The sequence below is a fragment of the Syngnathoides biaculeatus genome, chromosome 22 (assembly GCF_019802595.1).
Source record: "Syngnathoides biaculeatus isolate LvHL_M chromosome 22, ASM1980259v1, whole genome shotgun sequence".
In the NCBI taxonomy this organism is placed as follows: Eukaryota; Metazoa; Chordata; class Actinopteri; order Syngnathiformes; family Syngnathidae; genus Syngnathoides; species Syngnathoides biaculeatus.
Window position 1 is genome coordinate 2,015,827 of NC_084661.1, and position 24,661 is coordinate 2,040,487.

General features: G+C 40.9%; 1 protein-coding gene and 1 long non-coding RNA gene across 10 annotated transcripts in view; one reads left to right on the top strand and one right to left on the bottom strand.

The window, feature by feature from the left end:
- wu:fj29h11 (uncharacterized) overlaps positions 1-24,661 on the bottom strand; it is an 82,621-nt gene that overhangs the window by 49,278 nt on the left and 8,682 nt on the right. For 3 of the 9 annotated variants that reach the window (XM_061809761.1, XM_061809764.1, XM_061809758.1), the window contains exons 2-11: positions 18,559-18,659; positions 15,669-16,384; positions 13,638-13,806; positions 13,055-13,563; positions 6,896-7,064; positions 6,561-6,826; positions 3,893-4,018; positions 3,622-3,819; positions 2,069-2,209; positions 1,681-1,938 (exon numbers count right to left, since the gene is read on the bottom strand). In XM_061809761.1, the coding sequence (XP_061665745.1) occupies positions 1,681-1,938; positions 2,069-2,209; positions 3,622-3,819; positions 3,893-4,018; positions 6,561-6,826; positions 6,896-7,064; positions 13,055-13,563; positions 13,638-13,806; positions 15,669-16,373 (2,541 nt within the window). In that variant the 5' untranslated portion in view covers positions 16,374-16,384; positions 18,559-18,659. Of the gene's footprint in view, positions 1-1,680; positions 1,939-2,068; positions 2,210-3,621; positions 3,820-3,892; positions 4,019-6,560; positions 6,827-6,895; positions 7,065-13,054; positions 13,564-13,637; positions 13,807-15,668; positions 16,385-16,454; positions 16,522-18,558; positions 18,660-24,661 lie in introns of all 9 variants that reach the window. The other 6 variants (XM_061809759.1, XM_061809763.1, XM_061809762.1 and 3 more) reach the window with 6 other exon arrangements.
- LOC133495296 (uncharacterized) overlaps positions 1-24,661 on the top strand; it is a 54,287-nt gene that overhangs the window by 7,977 nt on the left and 21,649 nt on the right. The gene's annotated exons all lie outside the window — the stretch shown is intronic.

The following is a 24,661-nucleotide window of genomic DNA, read 5'->3' on the forward strand; positions in this document are numbered from 1 at the left end:
TAGTTTATAAATTTCATGTGTAAATATGATGAGGTAAAAGATTTTCATAATTTCAGTCATGATGGCCCTCTGAGGGAAACCATAACAACAATGTTGCCCATGACAAAATTAAGTTTGACACCCCTGATATAGGCTAATCAATGCATCGCAATAATCCTCCCACCACCACTTTAATATCGATTTAGCAAATCGTACTAAATGTGTTACCTCCTGGCAACGGGGCATGGTTTGCATGTGACTAGTTCTATGGACAGAGGCCGCATTTAACCAAACAACGACAAAATGGTGATAGAACCATGCACATGCATTTTCTACACCACTTATCCTCAACGGGGTCTTGGGTATGCTGGAGCCTATCCCAGTTAACTCCGAGCAGGAAGTGAGATAATTCCCTGAACTGGTTGCCAGCCAATCGCAGGGGACATCTAAACAAGTCCCCATTCACAGTCACATTGATATCTACAGACAATTTAAGAGTCTTCAATTAACTTACGATGCATTTTTTGGGGATGTGGGAGGACACCGTATAAGGGAAAACCCATGCAGGCACGAGGAGAGAAGGCAAACTCCACACAGGTGAGGCAAGGCCCTCAGAACTGTGAGGAAGATGTGCTCGCCAGTCGTCCACCTTTCTGCCTATTTTCCCACGGGCATGAAAACTAATCTTTAAAATCTAACAAGAGGTACTGTATTTGTGTATATCTACTTCTTAGTATTTTGAATCAAAATTTAATTGAACAGCAACAGAAGTAATCAAAATTGAATCGAATCGTGACTTTTTAACAATACCAAGCTCTAGTATAAAATGCATTGTAACTCTAGATCCTTGGAGTGTTTTGACAAAAGCATATCACCAATACTGTAAGATATTAAAACAATACAGGCAGTCCTCGGTCTACGTTGAGATCCGTTCCTACAGTAACAACTATACTCGAATTTCAACTTAAGTCGGATTCCACCATTAAGGTCAGAATTCACATCAAAATATTTTGTATAAAAACAAATACATTGAGATAAACAAGATGAGAGGTGGATAGAGAAGAAGAAGGGGAGGCTGTGCTAAGCTATTGCGAAGGAACTTGGTCCTCAATCCTCTCCATTTTGACAAGTATCAAAGAACCTTTTTTTACAATCATTGTATCCGACATAGGAAAGGAACCCTTCAGTGTGCACTAAAATGCAGGCTTTCTCTTTAATAATTGTCACCACGATCGACCGACTGGAGCCTTGGTGGTGTTGGTGTCTCTCTTTTGTCCAATCATTTTATCATCTTGAGCTTCGTTTCCATGGTAATGCATTTTCTTTTGGCTACAGAAGCATTTCTTAAAGACCCAGCTTTCTTCTTTGGGGAGATAATGTCTAAAAACGAGGGCAAAAAATGTGAAAATACTCCTGGCACAGAAACACGGACAAGCATTAGCCAGACAAAATGGTGGACGGGCACGGGCGTGGTAAAGTTGAAACATCTTAGGTCGAGATCGTCTTAACCCGAGGACTCTCTGTATTATGGAAACTGTTTTACATTGAGGGAAAAAAAATATAAAAATGTCTTTTTTCAAATTTATAATGCAATCAAGGTTAACATTTTTGTGTAGCCCCAAATAATGCTTCCAGTTTCTCAATTTTGCCCACCATTCTTCTTAACAATTGAAGCAGATACTTTGAATGTCCCTCACCTACCCTTAGCATTGCAGGACTGAAAACTTTTTCTGCATTTGTGAAGACTGCCACCACCACTTCTGCTGCTGTCAAGGAAGCATATTTTTTTCTGAGGTCCAAGTTCCCTGCAAAGGAAGAGCTTGTGCCTTTTACTGGCTCGAGGATGTTCTTCTTTAGCTTTATGAACTGGTCCCTTGTCTCCTCTTCCAGCTCTTTCTGAATTGTTTCTTTGATCTGGTCCATTACACTGTGCTCACAACGACTCACTTTACTTAAAGTCTGAAGGAGACAGAGAGAAAACTTTCATTCATGTGTTGGTTTTTGATTAATTTCAAGGATCATATCCAAAAACAGCTAAGAAAAAGAGAATGATGACTGGAGGAAAAAAAAAAGTCAATGAAAAACTTACTCCTATGGGTAGTCCAAGACTACGTATCCTGATGCCCAGCTCGTAGGGAGACTCACATTTATAGTGGTCAGCTAGATGCTTCATAAAATCAGCAAGGTCTACTATGGGCTTGGTTGACCTTCTCCTGTAATTGCGAAGTTGCTAGAAACAAGAAGACAAAAACACTTAAAGGGGACAAATTTTGTCAAACCATCTTTTTCTCATATTTGGGATGTAATATTGTCTCTATGGTGCCTCCGTAAAAATGTGAAATATGAATTTTGTCATGATCCTGCCGCTTCAACACGAGCTGTGCGGGTGCCCGCGCGGCTGCGCTAATTGGGAGGCACACACCTGTGCCTCATGCGGGCTGATCATCCCCTGTTTATATAGGACCCGGTGACGACTGGTTCTCGTCCAGTTCGTTGAGCTTTATGTCCCGTTCCAGCACTCTCGTATTCCTGACTGAACCTGTGTGTACCGACCTCCGTCCGTTCTCTGACCAACCTTGTAAGCCTGACTCCTTGATACTTCTGCCTGCGTTGACTGTTTCCCCGTGTACTGACTCCTGCCTGTCCGCTCATCTGTTCTCTTCGCCCGACGTCACAACTACCGCTGCTGCACCGGACTGCCTGCTGGATCCCCGACCTCGGCATATAATAAACGTGTCTCTTCTTGAACTACCTTGCGTCTTCCGAGTTCCTGCATTTGGGTCCTACTCTCGTTTCCGATGGGACGTGACAAATTTAGGTTGTCCACGCATTCCAGAGTTCCAGGCAATCTACTGCCAAGAAGACTGGAATCAGATCATTTGAATTTCTCGACCTTATCTACGTCACTAAAGAAGACCTCCTCCTTCCCCTTCTACTCTGGAGCCGGCGTGGCCTCAGAAGTGGGTGAATGAATACATGAACGCTATGAATGTCATTTCTTTATCTGGCTTATGGCTTGATGTCATGCATGCCGTGATTGCACGGAACTTCTATGATCCACTGGGGAATGGACTTTTCAGACCTCCTCTTTCATACACCACACTATAATCATTACATAACATAAAAGCTCCTCCACTTCACAGAACAAAACGGATATATGACTGGATGCTGTATGTGTTTTACACTGTTTTAGTTTCAATGGCCTCTTGGAAAAGTACAATAATTTCATCCCTCTGTACGTTCCACATCCAGTGGGTACGGAAAGTATTCAAACCTCCTTAAATTTTTCACACTTTATGTTGCAGCCATTTGCTAAAATTATTGAAGTTCATGTTTTTCTTCATTAATGTACACACACTGCACCCCATATTGACAAAAAATACAATTGTGGTAATTTTTGCAGATTTTTTAAAATGAAGGCGGAATATCACAGCTGTAAAACTTTATGTACCCATAGTATATGGAGGACTGACAATAAAATGTGACTATACTATGCCGCTGTACCTTTTTGGTGCCAGTCATTAAAATGGGCAAAAAAAAAATCATCAAACACTATCATGTAAAATTTAGAAACAAAACCAGAATGAAAACATACATTCATATGTTGGAAACAGGTCGATCAATTTATTACTTTCGTCATACCTTTAATATGTCAACTGTCTCAATCTGTGGGATATCATCGTCCTTGGTGTTACTGTCAATCTTGAACATACGGTGGATGAGGGGGAGTTTGCAAAGGGGTCCCAGGTTCAGTTCTTCATAGCGCTTCTTGTTCTTTAGAGCAGCTAATGACTGTCCCAGCTCATACAGGGTACAGACAGATGTCATCGCTTCAGTGGACTGACAGACAAAGAAAAATACTTCAACACAAAGGATGAAATATGCTGCTGATTTGATTTGACTAGCTGCTAACCTGTATGTACATTGTTATCTCTTTCACCAAGTACTGAAGGTCGTTCAGGGCCTGAATACTTCGAGGATTTATCATTTCTGATTCCTTAGAAGTAAGTTGCATTAACATGCATGCCCTTGAAATGACCTGAGAAGAGTAGTAGGGAAGAGTTTGGAACCAAAGTCACAACAGGTACACAATGTTATGTTTGAACATGGTAATTTTTGGGGCTTCATCATTCATCTTTTCTTCTGTTTTTCAAAGTGGTTCATTCATTTCCATTAAATAGAATACAGGATATATCCATCCATGCATCCATCCATCCACTTTCTTAGCCACTTATCCTCACAGTGGTCGCAGGAGTGCTGGAGCCTTTCCAACCTGTCAATGGGCAGGAGGCAGGGTACACCCTGGACTGGTTGCCAGGCAATTGCAGGGCACATGGATACGGACAACAATCGACTCGCAATCACACCTAGGGGCAATTTAGAGTGTCCAATTAATGTGGCATGTGCCCGGAGAAAACCCACGCAGGTACGGGGAGAACATGCAAACTCCACACAGAGAGGGCTGGGATTAAACCTGGGCCCTCAGAACTGTGAGGCCAACACTTTCCAGCTGATCCACCGTGCTGCCATATACGATGTAGAATACAGGAAATATAGCACCAACTCGTGTTGACCAAAAACATTTCTTTACATTTTAATGTACTGCAATGAGTACATTGAGCACATTAACTTGAAATTTTGTCAGTTAAGCATCAAGACACTGATCATGCTTTATTAAAAAAAGGCATCTTTCAAAATGTGACATTTGGTCACACCGATCATTAGTCATGACATCAAATGCTACCAGATTCATTCAATCTAATATTTGTTAAGCAGACTGTTAAGGTCTGATTTCACAATGCAAAGCTCATGAGTTTGTTCACTGTGGTCTTCTAAAAAAAACAAAAAAAAAAACACAGTTTTGAGAGTCTAAAGATGCATGGAAACTCGTGCCGGTCTGCACACATATCAAGCCTTGCTAACAATTCAAAAAAGATTTCAACCCCTGTCCTTAGGACAGTGAGCTACAGCTCACTACTGTACCGCCCAATTGATAAGAATAGATTTTTTCAATTTTCTCCTATACCTATGGATAATCTGCACTATTGACATTTGACAATTGATTGGGAAACAACGTGCATTATACACAAGAAATTATGGTAGTTTGTGAGTGTAATAATGTGAAATTACACGGGGAAACAATATAGAACATGCTAACTGGCATTTGTTTAATATTTTGTGTGAAACCCTTTGGAATGACAGCTTCAAGATGCCTCCTGTATGGAGAAACTTGTTGCATGCATTGTTCTGCTGTGATTTTCTAGGGAGCTACAGACATGAAATGGGGAGGGGATTTTTTTTTGCACGAACAACTACATCAGGCAGGTGAACTCCTACTCTGTGCACAAACTACTGTAATAAACGTTTGTGCACACAAACTATTACTTTGTGGTGACAAACTACCACTTTGTGCACACAAAATAGTTATTTTGTATGTGTGAAGTAATTGTTTGTGTTCACAAAATAGTTTTAGGTTGTCCACGAAGTAGCAGCAGCTCCATACTGGACGTCTTTCCAAAGTTGAAGGTCGAAGCGACGCTAAAGCTCATAAGATACAGAATGGACAGGGATATTGAAGAGAACATGATGAGAAAAAGAACTTACCGTGAAGCCATCACATGTGTCTTGCAGTTTTGTCTCCATTGTTTGTAGCAAGTCGATAAAATGGATCTCAATTTGGTTACTATGCAGTCCAATACGGAGCCACGGCTTCTTTGTGCATACAGTTACGACTTCACATCCACAAACAATTACTAAGTGTGCATGCTGTAAATATTCGTGCTCATGAATTAGTAATTTGTGCATACGAATTTATAGTTTTCTGCTCAGAAATTAGTAGGTCGTGCGCACAAACTACTTCTTTGTGCTCATAACGTAGTATTTTTTTTTTTACGCCATGTCTGTTGCTCCGTAACTTTGGCCCTTCCCTCCAAACAAGCAATTTTCAAATCTTAAAAGGTTCTATGAGCTTCTTTTATTGACCTTAAGTTTTAGTTCAGGTGTGCATTATGGTATCCAGTTAAAGTTTGTGCTCATTCAACCAGACTATATTCTCCTAAGGCTTAAGCCCATCATGAGATGTGTTTTGACTCACAGCTTGGCAATGATAACTTGTTGGTGGCCATCAGTTGGGACTGAAAAAGTTTGTATTCATTTGCACTGACAGGGGGGTGGATTGCTGTTTGATTATTGATAGATTTTAGGTGTTGTCTTGGGTTGCCAGTCCGTTTTGCACCCCCCTTCCGTCATGTATGCACACTTTTTCCTGTGTCATTTCACATTTTTACACAAAACCTAATTTCTGATTTTATTTGTTCTACTTTCTTTGTAAGTATAGATTACTTGTTGCACCTTGCTACTTGTTCCAAACAGCTGGTGAAATTTCAAGGTCAACAGGACATTTGGAAGTATATTTAGTGGGAAAAATGTTGACAAATAATTGTTTTAGCCGCTGTATGCTGTTTGGAATCACCGTTCGCTTTAAGATCAGGAATGATTATTCTCACATTTTCACAAGAAAGCTTCAAGTAGTATTATTTCCAAAAGCTCTAAGAATTCAAAAATATACAATTGTTCTTCACCTTTTCTTTGGTGACCAGCTCACCCTCTCCTGCAAGGTCTCGTATCACATCCTCCATCAGACTGCTCAACATGTCTGGATCTAGATCTCTTTTTCTCCAACCATGGACTTGTTCATCATTCACCATAGCCTCTTGAGCCCGCATATTATCTCTGTGGACCTCTCTCAACTGAGCATTAAAACCTTCTTTAAAGACACTAGCACTGCACTCACTTCGAGCTGCACCACTCGTTTTGCTCGAACTGGCTGCAGCGGGTTGTTTTACTGCTGAGGAAAAAACAATTTGTTTATTCAATATGAATACATTTGCTTCTTAATACCAACATATTTGTTTACCAGCGGTTCCAGTAGCAGGTGGAATAGGCAGGCTCTTTTGGCGAGATGATTTCAAACTGTTATACATGGATAGGTACAGCTCAAATGGCAGCTTTTCATTATAGTTGTGATAATAGCATGCTTCCAATAGATCCATGGACGGGTCAGTCAGCTGGTATTTTTCAACTACCTGAAATAAATTGATAACTTTTATCAAATTAACTCCCAACTGTTGTCACCCTGGGGCCAGTATTTTTCCATTGTTACAAAGTTGCAACACACTTTTGTTTGTTTAAAAATATCATTGTAGTATTGTAGAGTACAGTGGAACCTTGACTTAACAGTACATGCCCAAATAGTTTCCAGTTGTCACTTAAACCAGTGTTGACAAAGTTTGTTAGTTCCAGAATTGGCCACTGTTGTTCATTGGCACTATGGCACAACAGGCAAAGACTGGGACAAATACACTATTTATATTTATAGCAATATAACTAGATCCGACCAACAGAATTGCTTATCGTGCTATGTGGGGGCCAGGCTGAATGTGGTGACATTCCATCATGCATTGACAGATGGCATGCCATGTTCGCACAAATTCTTGTAAAATACCGTGTTTATGAAATCCATGCAGACCATCCATGTTTCAAAAAGCTGAACTTAAATTATCGATCTAGCAAACAAAAATGCCATGAGCAATCATCCTTTGGACTTTCGTAGCGTGTAATGAGTGGAACAAAGACGTGAATTCAAAAATACTCAAGGTCTGTAATTGTGAGTGTACCCTTTTAAGACTGCAGGGTGTGGAGTAAGGTAGATGAGGGGAGAGTGTTACTGAACAGCTTGTTGCTGTCGGAGTGTTAATTAAAAAAATCAACTAAAAAAAGCAGCAGTAAATCCTGTTCTTCATTGCCGAGTGTATTACAATACAATGGAAAAAAAGAGCACTATTTCACTGAACAATGAATATAAATGTTTATAAAATAACTGTCTGAATATTTATTTTACCTGGATAATGGGACTTCACAGCGTCTCCAAATCAGGGCTGAAGGAAGTCACGTTCATCTTTACACAGAACTGTAAGCTGCCGTCTGTGAGATATTCGGCGGCTCGGGGACAGCGACGCATATTTTGAGCAATGAAAAATAATACTATATATAACGTTTTATGAATCTGATATCACAAAAATCTTACAATTTACAATTAAAACTAAGTAAGCGAACAAATAAAATACGTTGTTCAGATATTGTGCAGTTTTGGTGTTGCTGGGCTTTCCGCGTATGCCGGCTGTCAAATCTGACAGATGACACTAAGTGCTGTCAAACATCTCTGAAGAAAGCGAATATCATCACCAAAATTGCACAAGGTTGAAAGAAATAAGTTAAAAACTGACTTTTTAAAGAAGCTATAATACACATTTTTGAGACAATAACCTACACTTCAATCGGACATTTAAAATCTATTTTCCCAAGCCACGCAGAGCCGCGACATAAGAAAGAAATATGAAAGAGCCACAAGCGGCTCCGGAGACAAAGGTTGTCGACCCCTGGTCTACATAACGACTGCACCTCTAGGTACTTGGCTGTCAAACTCCTGAAGTTTGCAGGTGACACCACAGTCATTGGCCTCATTAAAGGCAATGACTAGTCTCCATAACTACAGGAAGTGGAGAGAATGGAGCTGTGGAGGGGACGACAAAACCTGGAGCTGAACGGACTAAAGACTGTATAAATGATCGTGGATTTCAGCGGGCATCCTTCGCTACAGCTGCCCCTCACCCTTCCAAATGTCTTGTGTCAACTATCGAGACCTTGAAGTTCCTGGGAATTACAGTCTCTTTGGATCTAAAACTGGGAGACCAACATCAACTCCATTCAAAAAAAAAAAAAAAAAAAAAAAAAAAACAGCAGAGGATGTATTTCCTACAGCTCCTAAGGAAGCACGGCCTGCCATGGGAGCTGGTGAGGCAGTTCTAAACAATGGTCATCGAATTAGTACTGTGTACTGTACCTCCGTTACAGCACGGTTTGGTGCTGCTACAAAAAAGGACAAACTCCGTTTGCGATGGACAATCAAAACTGCTGAAAGGATTGTCAGTACCCTTACTGAGGACCCATTTGGACACCACCAGACCTAAGACAAGAGCAAGCAAAATCCTCTTGGACTCTCCACATCCTGGTCACCAGCTCTTTGAGCTCCTTCCCTCGAACAATGCAAATCAAAACTCCCAACAGCTTTTTCCTTCTTGCAATTAACTTCTTAAACCATTGATTTACATTTGAACTGCAACATCCATCCATTTATTTTCTTAACCGCTTATCCTCACAAGGGTTGGGGGAGTGCTGGAGCCTATTGCAGCTGTCAATGGGCAGTAGGCGGAGTACACCCTGAACTGGTTGCCAGCCAATCGAAAGACATATAGAGACAGACAGCCACACTCACAATCACACCTATGGGCAAATTAGAGCGTTCAGTTAATGTTGAATGTTTTTGGGATGTGGGAGGAAACCAGAGTGCCCGGAGAAAACCCATGCAGGCGCGGGGAGAATATGCAATCTCCACACAGGCGGGGGAACAATCGAATCCTGGACCTCAGAACTGTGAGGCCAAAACTTGACAGCAGAACAACCGTGCCACCGAAGTACAACATGCTACCATTTTTTTTTTTATCTTGAGTTTGGTGTAACATTTCTGCCAGGGCAACTACTACAGTGCAATGAAAAAGTATTTCGCTCCTTCCTGATTTTAGTTGTTTTGTATATCTATATGTCACACAGGTTTCAAATCATCAAAGCAATTTTAATATCACTTAGATACAATCCAAGGAAATACTAAATGGAGTTTTTAAATGACAATTCAATTTATTAAGGCACAAAAAAATCCAAACCTTTCTGACCCTGTGTGAAAAGGTAATTGCCCCCTAAACCCAAGAACTGGTTGTTCCACCCTTAGCCTCAATAACTGAAATCAAGCGTTTGCGATAATTGGTGATGAGTTTTTGACATCGTTCTGTCCCACTCTTTGCAGAATTGTTTCAACTCTGCCATATTTGAGGGTTTTCAAGCATGAACTCCTCGTTTAAGGTCACACCCCAGTATCTTAATTGGATTTAAATCCGGACATTGACTTGGCCACTCCAAAACCTTATTTTGTACTTTTTTTTTTTTTCTGCCATTCAGAAGTAGACTTACTAGTGTGTTTCGGATAGTTGTTCTGCTGTGTAATCCATGAGCGCATGAGTTTGAGAGCAATAACCAATGGCTGGACATTCTCTTTCAGGATTTTCTAGTACCTAGCAGAATTCATTGTTCCGTAAGGAAGTTCTCCTGATCCTGAGGCAGCGAAGCAGCTCCTGACCATCACAATGCCACCACCATGCTTCACTGTTCTTTTTATAAAAAAATGCATTTTTACACCAGATGTAATGGGCCGCACACCTTCCAAAAACTTCTCATCGGTCCTCAGAATGTTTCTCCAAAAGTCTTGAGGATCATGGAGATGCATTCGGCAAATGTGAGATCAGCTTTTGTATTCTCTGCTGGCAGCAGAGGTTTTCAGCTCGTAACCCTCCCACAGATACCATTTTTGGCATCTTCCTTATGGTAGCGTCATAAACACTGGTCTTATTTGAGGCCAGCAAGGCCTGCAGGTCTTTAGATGTTGATCTAGGTTCTTTTGTGACCTCTTGGATGAGTTGTCATTGCACTCTTGGAATAATTTTAGTTGGTCATTCACTCCTGGGAAGGTTTGTCACTGTTCCCACGTTTTTCCTTTGTAGATAATGGATCTGATAGTGGTTCGCATAAGCCACAAAACCTTTGAAATAGCTTTGTAACCTTTTCCAGACTAATGGATTTCAATCAGTTTTTTTCTCATTTCTTCTTGAATTTCTTTGGATCATCTCATGCATTGGCTGTCGAGAGCTTATAGCCTACTTCACGTTCTCTGACACATTCTATTTAAGTGATTTCTTGATTAAACAAGTATGGTGGTAATCAGGCTTGTTTGTGGCTTGTGAAATTGAACTCACCTTTCTCAAATTTTTGATTTAACAAGGGAGGGGTACTTTTTCACAGAGGGTCAGAAAGATTTGGATTTCTTTTATGCCTCAATAAATTGAATTATCACTTGAAAACTGTATTTTGTATGTTCTTGGGTTGTCTCTGAGTGATATTAGAATTGATTTGATGCTTTTAAACTTTGGTGTGATAGATATACAAAAAAAAAATCAGGAAAGGGTCAAATACTTTTTCACAACACTGTACAGTATTATATATTACACATTACTTGTGCACTATGTGATTGGCCGGCACCCAGTTCAGGGTGTACCCCGCCCCCTGCCCGCTGGTAGCTGGGATAAGCTCCAGTACTCCCCTGACCCATGTGAGGAAAAGCAGCTTAGAAAATGGATGGATGGACATTATTCATGCACGCATTGTAGCAGTCTCACCACATTGCACCATTTGCACATCTGAGGAGTATTTGCATCATTTGCACAATCGACATTGTCTCAGATTATAACACTAGTGGTTTAAATTGGATACATTTCTTTGAAGGTCAAGTGCCATGCCAAGAAACATAATAAAAAATAGATATTGTAATGAAAAATACATATAACATTATTCACTTCAATGTCTATACGAAAAAATAAATATGAGCGGAGAGCGCGTCATCTATGCACAAAGTTGCGGAAGTCTCATTCGACATTCAAGTGGTAGCCATATTGCCTGCAAGGTCATCAGCAGATGGTACACCGGGACATTCACCATTGAAAACACGCTGTGCCACCTACTATGGGACACGGAAGCTCTTTTCAAAGAGAACATCTCACAATCGAGTGACGTGACCAGGGCAATATTACGCTATTGTTTCGATCCATATTTAGACGATATGCGGATCACTTCGAACTAACAACAGACTTCCAGACAGTATCTATGAGCCAGACCAGCCGAACCTGAGCTCGGTGGACGAGGCGCCGGCGAAGCCGTGCTTGGCGGACTAGCCGCTGCCGAAGCCGTGCTTGGCGGACAGAGCGCCACTGAAGCCGTCCGCGGCGCCGACTGGTACATTGACACATTTAGCACCCCTGACTTACGTGTGCGGATCTTTTGTTACATTCTGTGAAGATTACGCCACCCCCCCCCCCAGCTATTGTTTATTTTAGTCTCTCTATACACAACTATCTGTCATTTGGAACCCACGAAGCTCTCGTCCTTTGCACCTGTGCAATCCATTTTAAACGACGAACCAGGTCTTTTTGAAAAGTATGAAGAACGAACCCATCCTCCCAAGTGTTCAAACAATATCCAGCAATACAACGAGCCGGCATTTTGGCTAACACAAAGGAACAAAGACCTACCTTCCAGCTTGTAAAACTAGTATAAACATACGAGCCTGCCCGAGTGGGCTACTGCTGTTAACGTCACTTCCTGCTTCTTCTCCAAAACAAATCCTTCGAGAGGATTTTCATGGTGGGAATTACAGAAAGCCATATACGTCAAAATTATGTTGTGTGGTGAAAAAACAGATGGGTCCATTCCGGCTGCCTTTTTTTCATTAATAACGTACTAAAAACCATGCATTTCATGACAGTGGACCTTTAAGTCTCGGCACCCTTTGCACAGTGGTCATTGCATTGAACAATTGCTCTATTAGGAATTCTGGCTGCTCTAATTGCTAGAGGACCCTGCATCCATTTGCACAATTGTCCATAAAAAAATGTACCATCATTGCTGGATTACCAACAACCTTTAATTGTTTCGTGACTCGCAATGTATTTATGAGTCAGAAAGCATTCTCTGTCAACTGAGTGTCTGTTATCGTACTAGAATGGTTCCAAATCCCGTAGACAAATATCTTATGCGTATGACATACTCGGCAATGAAGATGATTCTGAATCAGTCTTCTGCGACACAGGAAACATGAGGATGTTAAAGTAGGTTAATGCTCAAAATTTTGAGCATTGAACTTATAGTATGTTGCAACACTCATTTTAAATGTTAGCAGTGTGGTGTGCTAGTATTCCCATGTCATTATGTTATTGGAAAACAGTGTAGTAGCTGAAAGCAGGGTTTATAAAATGTTGTTGGTTTATGCTTTAGATTACCGGTAACACAATTTTGTACAGTAATGTACATCTTAAAACACCAGTGCTTGCAGTATTTTATCAGTGTCTTGAGTCACCTCTAGAGTCCTCTTGTGCAGATGCTGTTGGTCCAATTCATCATTGAGCTTGACTCCTGTGGAGAGAGGTTTAACAGGAAGAGGTTGGACTGATGAAGATATTTCTGAATTTAAAGATGTTGCTGTTACTGATATTCCAGCTTCTTGCACATCTTGAGACTGGTGTATCTTGTGGATCACCAATTCCCCCATCACTACAAGATCATTGCTTAATGTTGCTACCAGGGCAGAAACTGAACTGAAGCCTAAAGAATTCCATTTCATCTTTTTTTGGTATTTCTCCCTGTAGGCTATGGCCAGATTCTTCATAAGAATTCCTTCCGGATATTCTGTCATCATAGTCACGACATTTTTCATCATATTGACTTTCTTTTTCTCCTTTTTTAGTTTGGTGGCGTCATACGTTGCAGCACAAACACTAGTTCTTGGTTTAGTTTCAAGTGTCCCTTCATTGGACTGTCTCCAATCTGCATAACTGCTCACATCGTCTCCAGTAATCTGCTGTTCTGCTGAGGAAAACACAAAACAAATTGTTTGAGAAATATGAGTGCATATTTTTCTGACTACCAACATACTTTTGTACCAGTAGTTCCAGTACCAGATGGAATGGGCAGCTTTGTTTGACAAGATGATTCCAAAGTGTCATACATGGATAAGTACAGCTGGAATGGCAGCTTTTCGCCATAGAGATGAAAATAGCAAACTTCTAATTGATCCATGGACGGATAAGTCAGCTGGTATTTTTCAGCTACCTGGAACACATTAATAACATTTAAAAGAGGCAATTGAGGTAATATAGTCTAAAAGTGCAATGGAACAATTTGATGAAAATTTTTCGTCATAGTCAACAACCTTTTTTTCTGACTACCCCATTAAAGAAAATGTATTCCTGGGAACTTAGACAATAATACACTGAATTGAAATTTCTGTCAATAATTAAAAATGAAATGTAAAATGGCTGTGGAGACGAGATCCTATCAGAACGAGTTTTGTTTGAAGAGACAGGGGAAATGGACATAAGAGCCAATCAGAACTTCTTTAGGATGTAACATAGCTAGTTTGAGAATTTATCCAGCAGTCGCCGTTTAACAACTACAACCAACTGGAAGAGACAATTACATCCAGTCATTCTCTAATAAAACAGGTATCCATACAGATATGCATGTTAAGTTATTCAAATTATGATTAATGTCACTTATTTAGCGTCAGTCCGGTAACTTCCCGCTGTTTCCAAGTATATGGGCGTTTATAATGTTCAGAAATCAAGTTACCGTGTAGCCATTTGTCAACGGACAGCCCCCATACTTTTTTTTTACTTGATTCCGTATTCTATTCTTAAAGTGGAACCAGACATATTGTTCTATTTTGTTTCTAAGTAAGTGGCATGGTGGGTCAGCTAGAAAGCGTTGGCTTCACAGTTCTGAAAACTTGGGTTCAATTCCATCCCTCCCAACGTGGAGCATGCACATTCTACCCATGCCTGCCTGGTTTGTCTCCGGGCACTCTGGTTTCCTCCCACATCCCAAAAACCTGCAACATTAATTGGACACTCTATATTACCCCTAGGTGTGATTGTGAGTGTGGCTGTTTGTCTCTATGTGCCCTGCGATTGGCTGGCAACCAGTTCAGTGTACCCCGCCTGCTGCCCGTTGACAGCTGGGATAGGCTCCAGCACTCCCGTGACCCATGTGAGGATAAGCGGCTTGGATAATGAATGGATGGATGGTATTTTGTCAACTAAAGCTAAACCAAAATGGAAACAAATTATATAAAAAAATTATCTATCCATCCATTTTCAACGCTGTTTATCCTGGTTAGGGTCACGGGGCAATGGAGCCGATCCCAGTGACTTTGGGCGAAAGGCGGACTAAACCTCAAAGATTTCGCCAGACAGTCTCTGGCCACATATAGACACAGACAACGATTCGCACTCACATTCACACCCTCACTGAGTGGGAACTAAACCCACGCTGCCTGCACCAAACTCAGATGAACATATCACTACACCATCAGTGACAATTAATAAAGTTATGACCAAAAATAAAATGGATCTTGGTCAAAATTTGTAGCTTATACTCAGACCCATGTGTAAAATACGGGGACAGGTTTTTGATAACATTTTATCAACTGCTATAGGGCAATTTTACAGTCAATTAATCAATTAATTGTTGATGATTCATTCATTCTTGCGGGTGTGCTGGAGCTGATAATAATACACAATAATAATACACAATGTTTTTGTAAGATTATTCTTGTAATTGTTTTTATGATGTCGAATAATCGGTAGAAGATTCTAATAATATTATATGTTTTAGATACAAATTTAATTCATTAAAATGGTTTATATAGTCTATATGGCTGTTTTAATTATGAGAATTTTTTTATTTTGATTAAATTTATTTCTTACAGAAGCACATTTTAATGTTGAAACAAATTTTAAATGTTAGCAGTGAGGTGTGTCAAAATGTTATTCCCAGTCACAGTAGTGCCTGAAAGCAACCTTCTGCATGTAAAATGTGATTGTATATGCTGATTTCAATTTGGATTGACAGAATTCTGCACAGTAAAGTATTGCTAACTCCACTCGCATTACTGTATCAGTGTATTGACCCACCTCTATGATCTTCTTGAGGAGATTCTGTTGGTCCAATTCATCGGTAAGCTTGGATCTAGTGGCAAGAGCTTTAACAGGAAGGGGGGGGGATGATGAAGATATTTCTGAATTTATTGAGGCTCCAGTCTCTTCAGAGATGATTTCTGAATTCAAAGGTGTTGCTGATAATCCAGGTCCATTTGGGTCTTGAGAATGGTGTATCTTGTGAATCACCAACTCCCCTATTACTACAAGATCATTGTTTAACGTTGCTAACAGAGCAGAAATTGAATTGAACCCTAAAGAGTTCAATTTCAACTTCTGTCGGTATTTCTCCCAGTAGGCTCGGGACAGATTCTTCATAAGAATCCCTTCTGGATATTCGGTCATCATGGCCACCAAATTTTTCAGCTTCTTGACAGTCTTTCTTTCCCTTTTTCGTTTGCCGGATTCATAAGCCACACTCATGGCCATAGCACTTGTTCCAGCTTCAGTTTCTACGGTGGATTCATTGCAATCGTAGTCCTTGTGAAACACCAAGTTTCCCTCTATAAACAAGTCATTTTCAAGAGAGGCTAGCAGAATAGCATTGGTCTTAAATCCCAGGTGAGAAATAAATAGAGGGCGATGGTATGTTTTACGGTAGTAAGAACCAAGTTTTCCAACTGGGATACCTTCTGGGTGCTGCTTCACCATGGCCACCACATCTTCAAGAACACTCTCCATGTTGAGTAACTCTGCCAATGGGACAAAAATATGGAGGATTTAATAATTAACACAACAAAGCAGTTAAACTACAATGGTTACCTTGCAGATGTACCAGAGGCCATAAACTTCTGCTAACCAAAAACAATCACTTTCTCCAACAATAAGCCTGTAAAGCACATGTGTCAAACTGGTGGCCCAGTGCCCATATCTGGCCTGCTACATCATTTTATGGGGTCTGGGAAGCAAATCAAAACTGTTAATCATGTTCCAATGTAATAACGAGATATTGCGGATTTTTGTTACCAATCCTGCTTTGAAAAGAAATGTCAGAGTTAAGAACATGTTTTTAATAGGCTTCTGATGTTACAACTGGTTATTCACCAATTTGTTGTGTATAGCTAATGACATGAGGTGATAATTCCTTCATATAGGCTCACAGTCATAACGGCCCCCCGAGAGAATTCATAGCTGTGTGCAATGTGTCCCGTGACAAATACATTACCTTTTAGTTCATAAGTTTGATATGGATACAGGATGTAAAGAACCTCGAGTCAAATGTTCATAGTCTATACTGCAAGCTGCTAAGATTATGGACGTTCAAAATTTGGACACCCTTTATTTAAACACAGCAAGTTTTTTACCCAGCCTGTCATGGTCCGGTCAGTCCCTGTCCTGGCCGTGCCGGTCCCAGACACAGATGCAGCGATCAGTGAAGCACACACCTGCGCCTCGTTCCCCGGAATTAGCATAGATACAAATAGGACGCCTCGTACGGTCTGGCCTTTGCCAGATCGTTGCCTCATGCCTCGTTCCAGCACACTTGTGATTCTGTTCCTGATCTCCCGTGTACCGACCTCTCTCTGCCCACTGACCTGCCTCCTACGCCTGACGCCCTTCTTACTGCTGCTCCCACTGACTCCCACCTGATCCCCAACACTGGACTAGCAGCAATCAGTGAAGCACACACCTACGCCTTGTTCCCCGGAATTAGCATAGATACAAATAGGACTCCTCGTACGGTCTGGCCTTTGCCAGATCGTTGCCTCATGCCTCGTTCCAGCACACTTGTGATCCCGTGTACCGACCCCTGTCTGCCCACTGACCTGCCTCCTACGCCTGGCGCCCTTGTTACTGCTGCTCCCACTGAATGCCTGCCTGATCCCCGACACTGGACTGAATAAATATGTTTCCCGAACTGCCTCTACGACTCCCGAGTCGTGCATTTGGGTCCAACCCCATGCTTTGGTCATGACACAGCCCTCTAAAAGAATCAGAATTGAAAATCTTTTGGAACCGGAATCGCTCAAAACGATGCTCAACTCTAGTGAGTGCCCAACTAATTTGGTAGCCTGAATTATAGTATGGATTTACAAGTGCACATTCTTGTTGAGACAGATTGGGGCAAGTCGAACATGACTTAGATCACACCTCTAACGTAAATCATTGTTATCTGGAATTTCAGTCTGTCACACAGTTGTATAACATCCACCCTGAGAGGCTTGAGGTCTGGCAAAACCAACATTTGCTATGTACAGGACATGTTCCCCTTTGTAGGAATTCACATTTTAAAAAATTATGATATAACTTGCAGACCTCCTTGTGGTTCATGGGTGCCCGGGTATTCTACTTTGAGAACCAGTGGACTACAATAGTGTTGCTGGTCAGTTTGGGACATAATTTTTCCCATGATCAATTGTTATTTCAATTCAAATGGTAAGCTTTTAAGGCGTACAGTATCTCAGGCCAGTAGTGTGAGACCAAATATTTACAAAGAGTACGTACACACTGGGCTAACAACTTAGTCACTAAATTGCGACAAAAGTCTTTAGTTCCAGTGAACTGTATTCATATTAATGTCAACAGATTGATGATGGGATGTTATGAAAGCCTGTAGAAGTCATGTGTAAATAGCCCAATACTTGTTGGATGTAAAATATAAACACTCCTTGTTTTGGGTACAGAATCTTGCATTCTTTTTTCTTTTTGGGTGGACCAGGGGGGGACAAAACACAAAATATTGTTTCTGACTATGCTTACAAAGATGGTCACAGATATAGTGTGTCCACTACACATTCAACCACCAATTATATTTTCCAACTAATTTCTACAGCTAGTTATTTAACCAAAAGAAAATAAAAGATACAAAATATATACCACATCTTACTATCAGACCAAATGAAAAGAATGAAGGCATTAGTCTTACCTCTTTTGTATGTCCAGATCTGCTTTAACAACTGAACATGAGCCAGAAAGCCTCTTGATTTAGCTTATAAATCCCTCCCCCAGCCTGTTGTGTTTCGGTCTCTGTAGCCAGAAAGAAATGAAACTGAAAGTAAGAGGCCTGCTCATTCAAATGTACTTGTTACTCCTAGCCTCAATCTCATGTTCCTGGAATATGTGACATTAGTTGCAAAATTCAAAACAACCCAAAAAAAAAAAAAAAAAAAAGAGAAAATCAAAAAAATAAGATAAACCTATTACATTAAATGGGCTGCTATACTTCAAATACACATACACACATTTACATTATTCTATATACAGTATTATTATTGGATATACAGTATATCATGATCTGTCGTGTGAAATTATTTTTTCCAATAACCGTCTTTTCTCCGATAAAGTATACTGTTTGGTAACTTAAGTGGCTGTTTAATCAATGAGGCTGTCAGACTAGCTGGTGTATTCAAAACAATTGGTAAAGAAAACAATACTGCACGTGAAAATCTTTTTCTTTCGTCATGTACCGTTAGGGGTCGCCACAGCGTGTCATCTTTTTCCATCCAACTCTATATAGTGCATCCTCCACTCTAACACCCACTGTCCTCATGTCCTCCCTCACAACATCCATCAACCTTTTCTTTGGTCTTCCTCTCGCTCTTTTGCCTGGCAGCTCCATCCTCAGTACCCTTCTGCCAATATACTCACTCTCTCACCTTTGAACATGTCCAAACCATCGAAGTCTGTTTTCTCTAACCTTGTCTGCCAAATATCCAACTTTGGCTGTCCCTCGAATGAGCTCATTTCTAATCCTATCCAACCTGTTCACTCCAAGCGAGAACATCAGCATTTTCATTTCTGCTACCTCCAGTTCTGCTTCCTGTTGTTTCTCCAGTGCCACCATCTCTAATCCGTACATCATGGCCGGCTTCACCACTGTTTTATAAACTTTGCCCTTCATCCTAGCAGAGACTCTTGTCACATAACACACCAGACACCTTCCGCCAGCTGTTCCAACCTGCTTGGACCCGTTTCTTCACTTCATTACCACACTCACCATTGCTCTGTATTGTTGACCCCAAATTTTGAAGCCGTCCACCCCCACAATCTTTTCTCCCTGAAGCTTCACTCTTCCTCCTCCGCCCCTCTCATTCACGCACATATATTCTGTTTTACTTTGGCTAATCTTCATTCCTCTCCTTTACGGTGCCTACCTCCATCTTTCTAATTGTTCCTCCACCTGCTCCCTGCTTTCACTGAAGATCACAAGCAGGAATGGGCTCAGCGCGGAACCCCTTCCTGTTTGTGGTAGTAATCGATAGGCGAGTTGTGCTCATATCATGGATCTACTGTCAGCATTTTATAATGCCAAATAGAAATCAATTTCTATACTCCTATTTCTGCGATTGGCTGACAACCAGTTCAGAGTGTACCCCACCTCCTGCCAGTTAACAGCTGGGATGTGCTCCAACACTGCCCGCGACCCTCGTGAGGATAAGCGGCAAAGAAAATGGATGGATGGATACTCCTATTTCACATTACAGTATTGTTCATTTTTTTGTCTTATTTGCCCGGGTTGTTTTAATTGTTAAACATATCAGTGTACTGTATTAGGATTTGTAATTAAACAGAATTTTAATGTTTTACGATTGGTCCATGCAGGTCTAAGTTTCCCCACCTGCATGGACCAAATAATCTTCATTGTCCGTTAATGATTATGTAGACACAAATTAAAAGGACAATAGATGAAAAAAGGTGAATGACAAGAGAGAAAAAAAATGAAAGCGGTCTGACTTGAGATTGAGAAATTACTTTCTGTTTCTCTTTCCTACCCACCCCTGACTGTGCCCCTGCTGAATCATACATCATGTGACAAATGAAGGAGTGCAAATGAAACTTACTAGCTCCAAGTGAAATGAAACACAAACTACACGCAAGAGCTAGACAATACTGTGAGCTCCCACTTATGTGTAATAATGTAGCTTAATTTCTCCTCACAGGATCAACAAAATATACCTAAAGTATCAAACTAGTTGGGCCTTGATTTCCCTCTCCCTGTTGGTTGCTCCCAAGTTGTGAAATACAGCCTTTTTGATACTAACATTGAAAGATGTATGTTGCTAAATCCAGACTACTGCAAATATTGTGTTCATGTGAAAAGAAAAAACATTGTTCTGCTTAAAAAAAAAGAAAAAAAAAACATCTATAACTGATACATCTGGTTTGATTTTAAAGTTTTACAGTTTAACGCCACACACAGCGGCTGATATATTTAATACATCATCATTTTTCTTGTTAAATATATTTCCCCAAAAAATCACAAGATGTTAAAAACAACCCAAGTAATTCATCCCTACAAAGAAAGTAGAACAAATAAGCCCAGATACTAAGTTCTGTACACTAATGTAAAATGACACGGGGGGGGGGGGGGGGAGTATTGGATAACACAACTGGTATTTATTGAAAACTTTATATTAAAAAAAAAAAAGCCTTTGTTTCGGCGGCACGGTGGAGCAACTGGTAAAACAAAAACATTGGCTTCACAGTTCTGAGGTCCCAGGTTCAATCCCAGACCTGCCTGTGTGGAGTTTGAATGTTCTCCCCGTGTCTGCGTGCCCACATCCCAAAATCATGCAACGCAACATTGATTGGACACTCTAAATTGCCCCTAGGTGTGATTGTAAGTGTGGCTGTATGTCTCGATGTGCCCTGCGATTGGCTGGCAACCAGTTTAGGGTGTACCCCACTCCCTGGCTGTTGACAGCTGGGACAGGCTGCAGCACTCCCTGCGACCCTTGTGAGGATAAGCAGCGAAAAAAATGGATGGATGGATGGATGGATGGAAGCTTTTGTTTGAAATGACAGCTTCAGCACACCTTCTCTATGGAGAATATGAGTCACATGCATTTCTCCAGTGTGATTTTGACCCATTCCTCCACTCAAGCAGTCTCCAAATCTTGAAGGTTTCATGGGCTTCCTGGACCTTCAGCTTCAGTTATTTCCATAAATTTTCAATTGGTTAGAAGTCTGGTGATTGGCATGGCGATTCTTGCATTTTTTTTCTTTGCAACCAATTGAGAGTTTGCTTGGCTGCATGTTTTGCATCATTATCTTGCCTAAATGTCCACTCTTGTTTCGTTTTCATTATCCTCGTAGATGGCATCAGATTTTTGTGAATGTCTTGGTACAATTGCCGATTCATTGAGGCTTTCTTCAATAATGTGAAGTTTACCAGTACCATTTACTGAAAAGCAGACCCATACAACAATTCTCACCTCCAAACTTCACTGTTGGTTTGGTGTTTTTATGGTGCAGTGCAGTGCCATTTCTCCTCCAAACTTGCTGTACCGTATCGTATCCAAACAGTTCAATTTTGCTATCATCCGACTAGACTATATTCTCCCAGTATTTAACTGGCTAGTAAAAATGTTGCTCAGAAAACTTTAAACAAGCTTTGACGTGCTTTTTTTTTTTTTTCTTTTTTAACAGTTATGGGGTCTTGCGTGGTAAGCATGCATATGGACCATGGCGGACAAGTATAATACTCACTGTTTTCCTTTTGACAACATTACTTCTTCATTCCAGGACTTTTTCAAGCTTCTTCACAGTTGGTCTTTGGTTCTTGGACACCTCTACTGATTATTATTTGCACATCTCTTTCAGAAGGATTGCAAGGATAACCAGATTGAATTTTACAAAGGCATGATTTGCCACTGACGCATTATAGCCATGTGGTCACTGAAACATTCAGAAGATATGGACCTCCAATCAATGCCATCTTTATGTTTTGCAACAATTACTTTGTGATCATCTGGAGACAGCTTTTTGCTCTTAGCCATCATGAGATGGGTCTTGACTCACACCTTGAAAATGAGAACTATTTTTAAGCCATTAATTATGACTGAACCAGCTGATCGTCAATTGCAATGACAAAGGCTTGCATTTCTGGTTGATTATTAATAGATTTCAGGCGTTGTCTGGGCTTGCCATGCCTTTTTGCACCTGCCTTTCTTCATCTTCATGTGTTCAATACTTTCCCGTTTGTCATCTGACATAATTACACACGAGTTCCATCTATCCATCCATTTTCTTAGCCGCTTATCCTCACAAGAGTCACGAGAGTGCTGGAGCCTATCCAAACTGTCCACGAGCAAGAGGCGGGGTACACCCTGGACTGGTTGCCAGCCAATCGCAGGGCACATACTGAAGAGACAAACAGCCGCAGTCACAATCACAGCTAGGAGCAATTTAGAGTGTCCAATTAATGTTGCATTTTTTTCTGATGTGGAGGTAACCGGAGTGCCTGGAGAAAACCCACCCAGGCGAAAACACGCAAACTCCACACATGTGGGTGATTGAACCCAGCACCTCAGAACTGTGAGGCCAACGATTTCCAGCTGAGCCACTGTGCCGGCTTACACACAACTTAATTTCTGATATTTGTTCAACTTTATTTGTATGTATGGATTACTTGGGGCAGCATGGTGGATGACTGGTTAATGTGTCTACCTCACCGTTCCGAGAACCGTGGTTCAAATACCGGCCGCGCATGTGTGGAGTTTGAAAGATCTCCCCGTGCCTGCATGGGTTTTCTCTGGGCACTCCAGTTTCCACCCACATCCCGAAAACAAGCATGCTAGGTTATTTAAAGAATCTAAATTGCCCTAAGGTGTGATTATGAGAATGAATGGTTGTTAAAACTACCTTTTATACATACATACATCCATTTTCTTAGCCGCTTAACCTCACAAGGGTTGCAGGAGTGTTGGAGCCTATTCCAGTTATCATTGGGCAAGACGAAGAGTACACCCTGAACTGGTGGCCAGCCAATCGTAGGGTACATGGAGACAGGGAACACTCGCACTCACAATCATACCTAGGGACAATTTAGAGTCTCCAATTAATGCATGTTTTGCGGATGTGGGAAGAAGCCTGCATGCCGGGAGAAAACTACGTAAGTACGAGGAGAACATGCAAACTAACTCCACACAGTTGGGGCCCAGATTTTAACCCCGGTCCTCAGAACTGTGAGGCCAACGCTCTGCAGCTGCGCCACCATGCCATCAATTTACAGGCTAAAACTAACAAAAATTATTTATAGAGCACTACAAGTGGATCTGAAACAGAGGGGTGTACTGTGCATAAGCTCAAACATAAACTTAATAACTACTATGGTGAATAATAATAACAATAACATTCATCATAAAAAAATAAAGAAAAGGACATTTCTTTTTTTCATTGAAATATACAAGAAAAGCTCAGTGCACATTGTCCTTTAGCATGCAGAAAATCTGGAGTTTTATTCCCTCTTCTCTCTTGGATCATCTACACCCTATCATCTATCCGCGTCGCTGACCAATCAGAGGCCAGAGATCTGCATAAACCATGCCCCTTTTTTGGACCCGCAGTTCCCTCAGACAACGTTGCATGGTCCAGTATAGCTTTTGGTAGCGTTTTATCGCGTATTTGGATTCTTTAACAATAGATATGGTTAAGAGGTGTAGTCACGGACTTTATAATAGTGACGACAGGTATCCTGAAAGGCTAGTTGGTGGAGTTCAATTCGTACCCTTTCCAAAACCGAAGACCCAGTACGAAAAATGTCTTCGATGGATCAAACTTTGTGGAAGACCGCATCATCAACTGAATCCATCTAAAATCAACACGGAACAGAAGACCGAATACGAAAAATGTCTTCGATGGATCAAACTTTGTGGAAGACCGCATGATCAACTGAATCCATCAACCGGAACAGATATGTTTGCACAAAGGTAAGCCCTATATTTGATTTTCAATACATGTCTCATATAAATGGATTAGCAGTTCTTCGCTTGCATAACATAGCTATGTGTGAATGATTGACACACTTGATCTGTGTTGAGCGATATTTTGCGATGATCTGACTGCACAAACATGTCTGTTCGGCGGCTACAGAGCTACGGTAAACCGGACTATGTTTGCACGAAGGTATGCCCTATATTTGATTTTCAATACATGTCTCATTTAAATGAATTAGCAGTTCTTCGCTTGCATAATATAGCTATGTGTGAATGATTGACACACTTGATCTGTGTTGAGCGATATTTTGC